Genomic DNA, 11,335 nt, shown 5'->3' on the forward strand with positions numbered 1-11,335 from the left:
TCACCTCGGTGTCCTCAGTGTCCTCAGTGCCACCCTCAGTGTCCTCAGTGCCACCCTCAGTGTCCCCTCAATGTCCTCAGTGTCCTCAGTGTCACCTCAATGTCCTCAGTGCCACCCTCAGTGTTCCTTCAATGTTCTCAGTGTCCTCAGTGTCACCTCGGTGTCCTCAGTGTCCTCAGTGCCACCCTCAGTGTCCTCAGTGCCACCCTCAGTGTCCCCTCAATGTCCTCAGTGTCCTCAGTGTCACCTCAATGTCCTCAGTGCCACCCTCGGTGTTCCCTCAATGTCCTCAGTGTCACCTCGGTGTCCTCAGTGCCACCCTCAGTGTTCCTTCAATGTTCTCAGTGTCACCTCAATGTCCTCAGTGCCACCCTCAGTGTTCCTTCAATGTTCTCAGTGTCCTCAGTGTCACCTCGGTGTCCTCAGTGTCCTCAGTGCCACCCTCAGTGTCCCCTCAATGTCCTCAGTGTCCTCAGTGTCACCTCAATGTCCTCAGTGCCACCCTCGGTGTTCCTTCAATGTTCTCAGTGTCCCCTCAGTGCCACCCTCGGTGTCCTCAGTGTCCTCAGTGCCACCCTCGGTGTTCCTTCAATGTTCTCAGTGTCCCCTCAGTGTCACCTCAGTGTCCTCAGTGCCACCCTCGGTGTCCCCTCAATGTCCTCAGTGTCCTCAGTGTCACCTCAATGTCCTCAGTGCCACCCTCGGTGTTCCCTCAATGTCCTCAGTGTCACCTCGGTGTCCTCAGTGCCACCCTCAGTGTTAGTTCAATGTTCTCAGTGTCACCTCGGTGTCCTCAGTGCCACCCTCAGTGTTCCTTCAATGTTCTCAGTGTCCTCAGTGTCACCTCGGTGTCCTCAGTGTCCTCAGTGCCACCCTCAGTGTTCCTTCAATGTCCTCAGTGTCCTCAGTGTCACCTCAGAGTCCTCAGTGCCACCCTCAGTGTCACCTCAGAGTCCTCAGTGCCACCCTCGGTGTCTCCTCAATGTTCTCAGTGTCCCCCCGGTGTCACCTCGGTGTCCTCAGTGTCCTCAGTGCCACCCTCGGTGTTCCTTCAATGTTCTCAGTGTCCCCTCAGTGTCACCTCAGTGTCCTCAGTGCCACCCTCGGTGTCCCCTCAATGTCCTCAGTGTCCTCAGTGTCACCTCAATGTCCTCAGTGCCACCCTCGGTGTTCCTTCAATGTTCTCAGTGTCACCTCGGTGTCCTCAGTGCCACCCTCAGTGTTCCTTCAATGTTCTCAGTGTCACCTCGGTGTCACCTCGGAGTCCTCAGTGTCCTCAGTGCCACCCTCAGTGTCCCCTCAATGTCCTCAGTGCCACCCTCGGTGTTCCCTCAATGTCCTCAGTGCCACCCTCAGTGTTCCTTCAATGTCCTCAGTGTCATCTCGGTGTCCTCAGTGCCACCCTCAGTGTCCCCTCAATGTCCTCAGTGCCACCCTCAGTGTTCCTTCAATGTTCTCAGTGTCCCCTCGGTGTCACCTCAATGTCCTCAGTTTCCCCTCAATGTCCTCAGTGTCACCTCGGTGTCCCCTCGGTGTCACCTCGGTGTCCTCAGTGCCACCTTCAGTGTCCCCTCAATGTCCTCAGTGTCCTCAGTGTCCCCTCGGTGTCCCCAGATTTGTCATGGGGGTGGTGGCCCTGTTGTACCCCTGTGTCCCTCAAATGTCCCCAACCTCCTACGTCCCCAAAGTCCCAGGTTCGTGTCCCCTCTCCTGTCCCTCTATTACCCCGTTGATGTCCCCAGTGTCCCCAATGTCCCCAATGTCCCCAAATCCCCCCAGAGTCCCCAATCCCCCCAATGTCCCCGATGTCCCCAATGTCCCCAGAGTCCCCAATGTCCCCAGAGTCCCCAATGTCCCCAGTGTCCCCAATGTCCCCGTTGATGTCCCCACTGTCCCCAATGTCCCCACTGTCCCAGGTTTGTCACCTCGGTGCTGTCCCTCTATTACCCCATTGATGTCCCCAATCCCCCCAATGTCTCCAATGTCCCCGTTGATGTCCCCAATGTCCCCACAGTCCCAGGTTTGTCCCCTCAATGTCCCCTCGGTGTCCCAGGTTTGTCACCTCGGTGCTGTCCCTCTATTACCCCGTTGATGTCCCCACTGTCCCCAGTGTCCCCGTTGATGTCCCCAATGTCCCCCCAATGTCCCCACTGTCCCAGGTTTGTCCCCACAATGTCCCCACTGTCCCAGGTTTGTCCCCACTGTCCCCACTGTCCCAGGTTTGTCCCCACTGTCCCCACTGTCCCAGGTTTGTCACCTCGCTGCTGTCCCTCTATTACCCCATTGATGTCCTCAATGTCCCCACTGTCCCCCCAATGTCCCCACTGTCCCAGGTTTGTCCCCAATGTCCCCACTGTCCCAGGTTTGTCACCTCGCTGCTGTCCCCACTGTCCCAGGTTTGTCCCCACAATGTCCCCACTGTCCCAGGTTTGTCCCCAATGTCCCCACTGTCCCAGGTTTGTCCCCAATGTCCCCACTGTCCCAGGTTTGTCACCTCGGTGCTGTCCCTGATGTCCCCAGGTTTGTCCCCACTGTCCCCACTGTCCCAGGTTTGTCCCCTCAATGTCCCCACTGTCCCAGGTTTGTCACCTCGGTGCTGTCCCCACTGTCCCAGGTTTGTCCCCTCAATGTCCCCACTGTCCCAGGTTTGTCCCCTCGGTGCTGTCCCTGATGTCCCCAGGTTTGTCCCCAATGTCCCCACTGTCCCAGGTTTGTCACCTCGGTGCTGTCCCCACTGTCCCAGGTTTGTCCCCAATGTCCCCACTGTCCCAGGTTTGTCACCTCGGTGCTGTCCCCACTGTCCCAGGTTTGTCCCCTCAATGTCCCCACTGTCCCAGGTTTGTCCCCAATGTCCCCACTGTCCCAGGTTTGTCACCTCGCTGCTGTCCCCACTGTCCCAGGTTTGTCCCCACAATGTCCCCACTGTCCCAGGTTTGTCCCCACTGTCCCCACTGTCCCAGGTTTGTCCCCTCAATGTCCCCACTGTCCCAGGTTTGTCCCCACAATGTCCCCACTGTCCCAGGTTTGTCCCCTCAATGTCCCCACTGTCCCAGGTTTGTCCCCAATGTCCCCACTGTCCCAGGTTTGTCACCTCGGTGCTGTCCCTCTATTACCCCATTGATGTCCCCACAATGTCCCCACTGTCCCCACTGTCCCAGGTTTGTCACCTCAATGTCCCCACTGTCCCAGGTTTGTCCCCACAATGTCCCCACTGTCCCAGGTTTGTCCCCTCGGTGCTGTCCCCACTGTCCCAGGTTTGTCACCTCAATGTCCCCACTGTCCCCACTGTCCCAGGTTTGTCCCCAATGTCCCCACTGTCCCAGGTTTGTCACCTCGGTGCTGTCCCCACTGTCCCAGGTTTGTCCCCTCAATGTCCCCACTGTCCCAGGTTTGTCACCTCGGTGCTGTCCCCACTGTCCCAGGTTTGTCACCTCGGTGCTGTCCCTCTATTACCCCATTGATGTCCTCAATGTCCCCAATGTCCCCGTTGATGTCCCCGTTGATGTCCCCACTGTCCCCTCAATGTCCCCACTGTCCCAGGTTTGTCACCTCGGTGCTGTCCCCACTGTCCCAGGTTTGTCCCCTCAATGTCCCCTCGGTGTCCCAGGTTTGTCCCCACAATGTCCCCACTGTCCCAGGTTTGTCCCCAATGTCCCCACTGTCCCAGGTTTGTCCCCACTGTCCCCACTGTCCCAGGTTTGTCACCTCGCTGCTGTCCCCACTGTCCCAGGTTTGTCCCCAATGTCCCCACTGTCCCAGGTTTGTCCCCACTGTCCCCACTGTCCCAGGTTTGTCCCCTCAATGTCCCCACTGTCCCAGGTTTGTCACCTCGCTGCTGTCCCCACTGTCCCAGGTTTGTCCCCAATGTCCCCACTGTCCCAGGTTTGTCCCCACTGTCCCCACTGTCCCAGGTTTGTCCCCAATGTCCCCACTGTCCCAGGTTTGTCCCCACTGTCCCCACTGTCCCAGGTTTGTCCCCAATGTCCCCACTGTCCCAGGTTTGTCCCCACAATGTCCCCACTGTCCCAGGTTTGTCCCCACTGTCCCCACTGTCCCAGGTTTGTCACCTCGCTGCTGTCCCCACTGTCCCAGGTTTGTCACCTCGCTGCTGTCCCTCTATTACCCGTCCGACGGCTCCGTCCAGCAGGACCCGGAGCTCCAGGCCTGGGTGGGAGAAATCTTCAGGAGAGGATTCCTGGCCCGGCGGCGCTCAGGTGGGCACAGGTGGGCTCAGGTGGGTTCAGGTGAGCTCAGGTGGGCACAGGTGGGCTCAGGTGGGCACGGGGGGCTCAGGTGGGCACGGGGGGCTCAGGTGGGCTCAGGTGGGCACGGTGGGCTCAGGTGGGCACAGGTGGGTTCAGGTTGGCTCAGGTGTGCTCAGGTGAGCCCCAGGTGAGCTCAGGTGGGTTCAGGTGAGCTCAGGTGGGTTCAGGTGGGTTCAGGTGGGCACGGGGGGCTCAGGTGATCACAGGTGGGCTCAGGTGAGCTCAGGTGATCACAGATGGGCACAGGTGGGCACAGGTGGGCTCAGGTGGGCTCAGGGGGGCTCAGGTGGGCTCAGGGGGGCTCAGGTGGGCTCAGGTGGGCACAGGTGGGCTCAGGTGGGCTCAGGTGGGCTCAGGTGATCACAGGTGGGCACAGGTGGGTTCAGGTGGGCTCAGGTGGGCTCAGGTGATCACAGGTGATCACAGGTGGGCTCAGGTGGGCTCAGGTGAGCTCAGGTGGGCTCAGGTGGGCACAGGTGGGCTCAGGTGTGCTCAGGTGGGCACAGGGGGGCACAGGTGGGCTCAGGTGTGCTCAGGTGGGCACAGGGGGGCACAGGTGGGCTCAGGTGTGCTCAGGTGGGCACAGGGGGGCACCGAGGTGGGCACAGGTGGGCTCAGGTGGGCACAGGGGGCACAGGTGGGCACAGGTGGGCACAGGTGGGTTCAGGTGAGCTCAGGTGGGCTCAGGTGGGCTCAGGTGGGCACAGGTGGGCACAGGTGGGTTCAGGTGAGCTCAGGTGGGTTCGGGTGGGCTCAGGTAGGTTCAGGTGGGCACAGATGGGCTCAGGTGGGCACGGGGGGCTCAGGTGGGCACGGGGGGCTCAGGTGAGCTCAGGTGGGTTCAGGTGGGCTCAGGTGGGCTCAGGTAGGTTCAGGTGCGCTCAGGTGGGTTCAGGTGGGCACGGGGGGCTCAGGTGGGCTCAGGTGGGCTCAGGTGGGCACAGGTGGGCTCAGGTGGGCTCAGGTGGGCACGGGGGGCTCAGGTGGGCTCAGGTGGGCTCAGGTGGGCTCAGGTGGGCACAGGGGGCTCAGGTGGGCTCAGGTGGGCTCAGGTGGGCACGGGGGGCTCAGGTGGGCTCAGGTGGGCACGGGGGGCACCGAGGTGGGCACGGGGGGCTCAGGTGGGCACAGGTGGGCACGGGGGGCTCAGGTGGGCTCAGGTGGGCTCAGGTGGGCACAGGTGGGCTCAGGTGGGCACAGGTGGGCACAGGTGGGCTCAGGTGGGCACGGGGGGCTCAGGTGGGCTCAGGTGGGCACGGGGGGCACCGAGGTGGGCACGGGGGGCTCAGGTGGGCTCAGGTGGGCTCAGGTGGGCACAGGTGGGCTCAGGTGGGCACAGGTGGGCACAGGTGAGCTCAGGTGGGCACGGGGGGCTCAGGTGGGCACAGGTGGGCACGGGGGGCTCAGGTGGGCACAGGTGGGCTCAGGTGGGCACAGGTGGGTTCAGGTGGGCACAGGTGGGCTCAGGTGGGCTCAGGTGGGCACAGGTGGGCTCAGGTGGGCTCAGGTGGGCACAGGTGGGCTCAGGTGGGCACAGGTGGGCACAGGGGGGCTCAGGTGGGCTCAGGTGGGCACAGGTGGGTTCAGGTGATCACAGGTGATCACAGGTGGGCTCAGGTGGGCTCAGGTGGGCTCAGGTGGGCACAGGTGGGTTCAGGTGATCACAGGTGATCACAGGTGGGCTCAGGTGGGCTCAGGTGGACACAGGTGGGCTCAGGTGGGCTCAGGTGGGCTCAGGTGCCCGGGCCGTGCCAGGCGTGCCGTCCCGGCTGGAGTCGCGCCGTGGCCTCGTCACCTTCGTCACCGTCATCATCTTCAGCTGCTCGGCGCTGCACGCGGCCACCAACAGCGGGCAGGTGAGAGCCGGAGTGACCGCTGACCCTGAGTGACCAGAGTGACCACTGAGTGACCCTGAGTGACCACTGACCCTGAGTGACCAGAGTGACCACTGAGTGACCAGAGTGACCACTGAGTGACTCTGAGTGACCACTGAGTGACCCTGAGTGACCAGAGTGACCACTGACCCTGAGTGACCAGAGTGACCACTGAGTGACCCTGAGTGACCACTGAGTGACCCTGAGTGACCAATGAGTGACCAATGAGTGACCAATGAGTGACCAATAGTGACCACTGAGTGACCACTGAGTGACCACTGAGTGACCAATGAGTGACCCTGAGTGACCACTGACCATGAGGGACCACAGACCACTGACCACTGACCCCCACTGACCACTGACCACTGAGTGACCCCGAGTGACTGCGAGTGACCACTGACCATCAGTGACCACGAGTGACCACTGACCACGAGTGACCACTGACCACGAGTGACCACTGACCATCAGTGACCACTGACCATCAGTGACCATGAGTGACCACTGACCATCAGTGACCACTGACCACTGACCCCGCTGACCGCTGCCCCAGGGCTGTTTTGGGGCTGAGGGGATTTGGGGTCTGGGATTTTGGGGTGTCTCTCCCCATTTTTGGGGTCTCTCCCCCATTTTTGGGGTCTCTCCCCCATTTTTGGGGTTTCTCTCCCCCATTTTTGGGCTCTCTCTCCCCCATTTTGGGCTCTCTCTCCCCATTTTTGGGGTCTCTCTCCCCATTTTTGGGGCTCTCTCCCCATTTTTGGGGTCTCTCTCCCCATTTTTGGGGTCCCTCTCCCCATTTTTGGGCTCTCTCTCCCCATTTTTGGGGTTTCTCTCCCCCATTTTTGGGCTCTCTCCCCCATTTTGGGCTCTCTCTCCCCATTTTTGGGGTCTCTCTCCCCCATTTTGGGTCTCTCTCCCCATTTTTTGGGTGTCTCTCCCTATTTTTGGGCTCCCTCTCCCCATTTTTGGGGTCTCTCTCCCCATTTTTGGGGTCTCTCTCCCCCATTTTTGGGGTCCCTCCCCCCATTTTTGGGCTCTCTCTCCCCCATTTTTGGGGTCCCTCTGCCCCATTTTGGGCTCTCTCTCCCCATTTTTGGGGCTCTCTCCCCATTTTTGGGGTCTCTCTCCCCATTTTTGGGGTCCCTCTCCCCATTTTTGGGCTCTCTCTCCCCATTTTTGGGGCTCTCTCCCCATTTTTGGGGTCCCTCTCCCCATTTTTGGGGTCCCTCTGCCCCATTTTGGGCTCTCTGACCCGTTTCTGGTCAGTTTGAGCTCTCGGCCTTCCCCCCGAACGCGCCGGCCGCCATGCGGGAGCCGCCGCCGCGCTCCAAGGCCGCGCTGTCGGAGCAGGAATTCCTGGCGGCGCTGCCGGCCATGAACACCACGGCCACGGTGCTGGCCGTGCTCTGGGTGCTGAGGAACGAGCCCATGGACATGGTGAGACCCCTCCCCAAAATAACCCACCCCCCTGGGACCCCTCCCCAAAATAACCAACCCAAACCCACCCAAAACCAACCTAAACCCAACCCAACCCAACCCAACCCAACCCAACCCAACCCAACCCAGCCCCGGCCGTGCTCTGGGTGCTGAGGAACGAGCCCATGGACATGGTGAGACCCCTCCCCAAAATAACCCAACCCCTGGGACCCCTCCCCAAAATAACCGACCCAAACCCACCCAAAACCAACCTAAACCAACCTAAACCAACCCAAACCCACCCAAAACCAACCTAAACCAACCTAAACCAACCTAAACCCAACCCAACCCAACCCAAACTAACCCAACCCAAACCCAACCCAGCCCCGGCCGTGCTCTGGGTGCTGAGGAACGAGCCCATGGACATGGTGAGACCCCTCCCCAAAATAACCCAACCCCTGGGACCCCTCCCCAAAATAACCCACCCCAAACCCGCCCAAAACCAACCTAAACCCACCCAAAACCAACCTAAACCCAACCCAAACCAACCCAACCCAACCCAACCCAAACCAACCCAACCCAACCCAACCCAAACCAACCCAACCCAGCCCCGGCCATGCTCTGGGTGCTGAGGAACGAGCCCATGGACATGGTGAGACCCCTCCCCAAAATAACCCATCCTCCTGGGACCCCTCCCCAAAATAACCCACCACAAACCCAACCAAAACCAACCTAAACCCAACCCAAATCTGAATAATCCAAACCTAAACCAACCCAACCAAACCCAACCCCGGCCGTGCTCTGGGTGCTGAGGAACGAGCCCATGGACATGGTGAGACCCCTCCCCAAAATAACCCACCCCCCTGGGACCCCTCCCCAAAATAACCGACCCAAACCCACCCAAAAACAAACTAAACCAACCTAAACCAACCCAAACCCAACCCAACCCAACCCAACCCAACCCAACCCAAACCAACCCAACCCAACCCAACCCAACCCAACCCAACCCAACCCAACCCAAACTAACCCAACCCAAACCCAACCCAACCCCGGCCGTGCTCTGGGTGCTGAGGAACGAGCCCATGGACATGGTGAGACCCCTCCCCAAAATAACCCAACCCCTGGGACCCCTCCCCAAAATAACCCACCCCAAACCCGCCCAAAACCAACCTAAACCCAACCCAACCCAACCCAACCCAACCCAACCCAACCCAACCCCAGCCGTGCTCTGGGTGCTGAGGAACGAGCCCATGGACATGGTGAGACCCCTCCCCAAAATAACCCACCCCAAACCCGCCCAAAAACAACCTAAACCAACCTAAACCAACCTAAACCCACCCAAAACCAACCCAAACCAACCCAAACCCAACCCAAACCAACCCAACCCAACCTCGAAATGCCCATCCCCCAGAGACCCCTCCCCAAAATACCCCAGGCCCTGAGACCCCAAACCCACTCCTGACCCCCAGTCCCTCCCAGTTCCCCCCCAGTTCCCTCCCAGTTCCCTCCCAGTCCCTCCCAGTCCCTCCCAGTTCCCCCCCAGTTCCCTCCCAGTTCCCCCCAGTTCCTCCCAGTTCCTCCCAGTTCCCTCCCAGTCCCTCCCAGTCCCTCCCAGTTCCCCCCCAGTTCCTCCCAGTTCCCTCCCAGTCCCTCCCAGTCCCTCCCAGTTCCCCCCCAGTTCCCCCCAGTTCCCCCCCAGTTCCCTCCCAGTTCCTCCCAGTCCCTCCCAGTTTATCCCAGTTCCCTCCCAGTCCCCCCCAGTTCCTCCCAGTTCCCTCCCAGTTCCCTCCCAGTCCCTCCCAGTTCCTCCCAGTTCCCTCCCAGTCCCTCCCAGTCCCTCCCAGTTCCCCCCCAGTCCCTCCCAGTCCCTCCCAGTTCCCTCCCAGTCCCTCCCAGTCCCTCCCAGTCCCCCCCAGTCCCTCCCAGTCCCTCCCAGTGCTCCCAGTAACCCCAGTTCCTCCCGCAGCGCCCCCTGGGCCACTACCCCGACCGTCACTTCACCGAGAGCGCCCCCCGGCGCCTGATCCGGCGCTTCCGGCGCCGCCTGCGCCGAATCTCCCGCCGGATCCGGGCCCGGAACGCGGCGCTGGAGCGGCCCTACCCCTACCTGGACCCCGAGAACATCGAGAACAGCGTGGCCATCTGAGGGGCCCCAAAATATCCAAAATATCCAAAAATATACCAAAAATATCCCAAAATATCCAAAATATCCAAAAATATACCAGAAATATCCCAAAATATACCAAAATATACCAAAAATATACCAAAATATACCAAAATAGCCCAAAAATATACCGAAATAGCCCAAAATAGCCCAAAATGGCCCTACCTGGACCCCCAGAACATCGAGAACAGCGTGGCCATCTGAGGGGCCCCAAAATACCCAAAAATATCCAAAAATATACCAAAAATATACCAAAATATACCAAAAATATACCAAAATAGCCCAAAATAGCCCAAAAATATACCGAAATAGCCCAAAATAGCCCAAAATGGCCCTACCTGGACCCCGAGAACATCGAGAACAGCGTGGCCATCTGAGGGGCCCGAAAATGACCCAAAATATCAAAAAATATACCAAAAATATCCAAAAATATACCAGAAATATCCAAAAATATACCAGAAATATCCAAAAATATACCAGAAATATCCCAAAATATCCAAAATATCCAAAAATATACCAGAAATATCCCAAAATATACCAAAATATACCAAAATACCTGAAAATAGCCCAAAATAGCCCAAAATAGCCCAAAATTCCCCTACCTGGACCCCGAGAACATCAAGAACAGCGTGGCCATCTGAGGGGCCCCAAAATATCCAAAATATCCAAAAATATCCCAAAATATACAAAAATATACCAAAAATATACCAAAATAGCCCAAAATAGCCCAAAAATATACCAAAATAGCCCAAAATAGCCCAAAAATATACCAGAAATATACCAAAATAGCCCAAAAATATACCAAAATAGCCCAAAATATTCAAAAATACCCCAAAATATCCCAAAATATTCCAAACTAACACAAAATATCCCAAAATACACCAAAACAGCCCAAAATATCCCAAAATACCCCAAAATTATCCCAAAATTATCCCAAATATCCCCAAATACCCCAAAATACCCTGAAATATTAAAAAATATCCCAAAATACCCCAAAATATCCCAAATTTATCCCAAAATATCCCAAAATATCCCAGAATATCCGAAAATTATATCAAAATACCCCAAAATACCCCAAAATATCCCCAAATGCCCCAAAATATCCCCAAATTCCCAAAATTATCCCCAAATATCCCCAAATACCCGAAATTATCCCAAAATATCCCAAATTTATCCCAAAATATCCCCAAATATCCCATACCACCCGGAAATGTCCCGAAAAAGCCCAAAAATATCCCAAAAACTCCCGGAACACAAAAAATGCCCAAAATCACCCCAAAATTCACCCCAGGATCTGTACTGGTGTACTGGTCTGAACTGGGAGCTGTTACTGGTTATACTGGGAGCTGTTATTGGTGTGTACTGGTCTGAACTGGGAGCTGTTATTGGTGTGTACTGGTCTGAACTGGGAGCTGTTACTGGTCTATACTGGGAGCTGTTACTGGTTATACTGGGAGCTGTTACTGGTTATACTGGGAGCTGTTACTGGTTATACTGGGAGCTGTTACTGGTCTGAACTGGGAGCTGTTACTGGTCTATACTGGGAGCTGTTACTGGTTATACTGGGAGCTGTTACTGGTCTGAACTGGGAGCTGTTACTGGTCCATACTGGGAGCTGT

At 57.5% G+C, this 11,335-nt stretch overlaps 1 protein-coding gene across 10 annotated transcripts in view; it reads left to right on the forward strand.

The window, feature by feature from the left end:
- LOC110482566 (polyunsaturated fatty acid lipoxygenase ALOX15B) overlaps nucleotides 1-10,470 on the forward strand; it is a 29,547-nt gene extending 19,077 nt beyond the window's left edge. For 4 of the 10 annotated variants that reach the window (XM_085564239.1, XM_085564245.1, XM_085564246.1 and 1 more), the window contains 4 exons: nucleotides 4,093-4,214; nucleotides 6,021-6,121; nucleotides 7,403-7,573; nucleotides 9,519-9,762. In XM_085564239.1, the coding sequence (XP_085420365.1) occupies nucleotides 4,093-4,214; nucleotides 6,021-6,121; nucleotides 7,403-7,573; nucleotides 9,519-9,698 (574 nt within the window). In that variant the 3' untranslated portion in view covers nucleotides 9,699-9,762. Of the gene's footprint in view, nucleotides 1-4,092; nucleotides 4,225-6,020; nucleotides 6,122-7,402; nucleotides 7,574-9,518; nucleotides 10,005-10,318 lie in introns of those variants that run through there. The other 6 variants (XM_085564243.1, XM_085564240.1, XM_085564241.1 and 3 more) reach the window with 6 other exon arrangements.
- The last annotated feature ends 865 nt before the right edge of the window (nucleotides 10,471-11,335 follow it).

Source organism: Lonchura striata, chromosome 32, assembly GCF_050655825.1.
Source record: "Lonchura striata isolate lonStrDom1 chromosome 32, ASM5065582v1, whole genome shotgun sequence".
NCBI classification, from domain to species: Eukaryota; Metazoa; Chordata; class Aves; order Passeriformes; family Estrildidae; genus Lonchura; species Lonchura striata.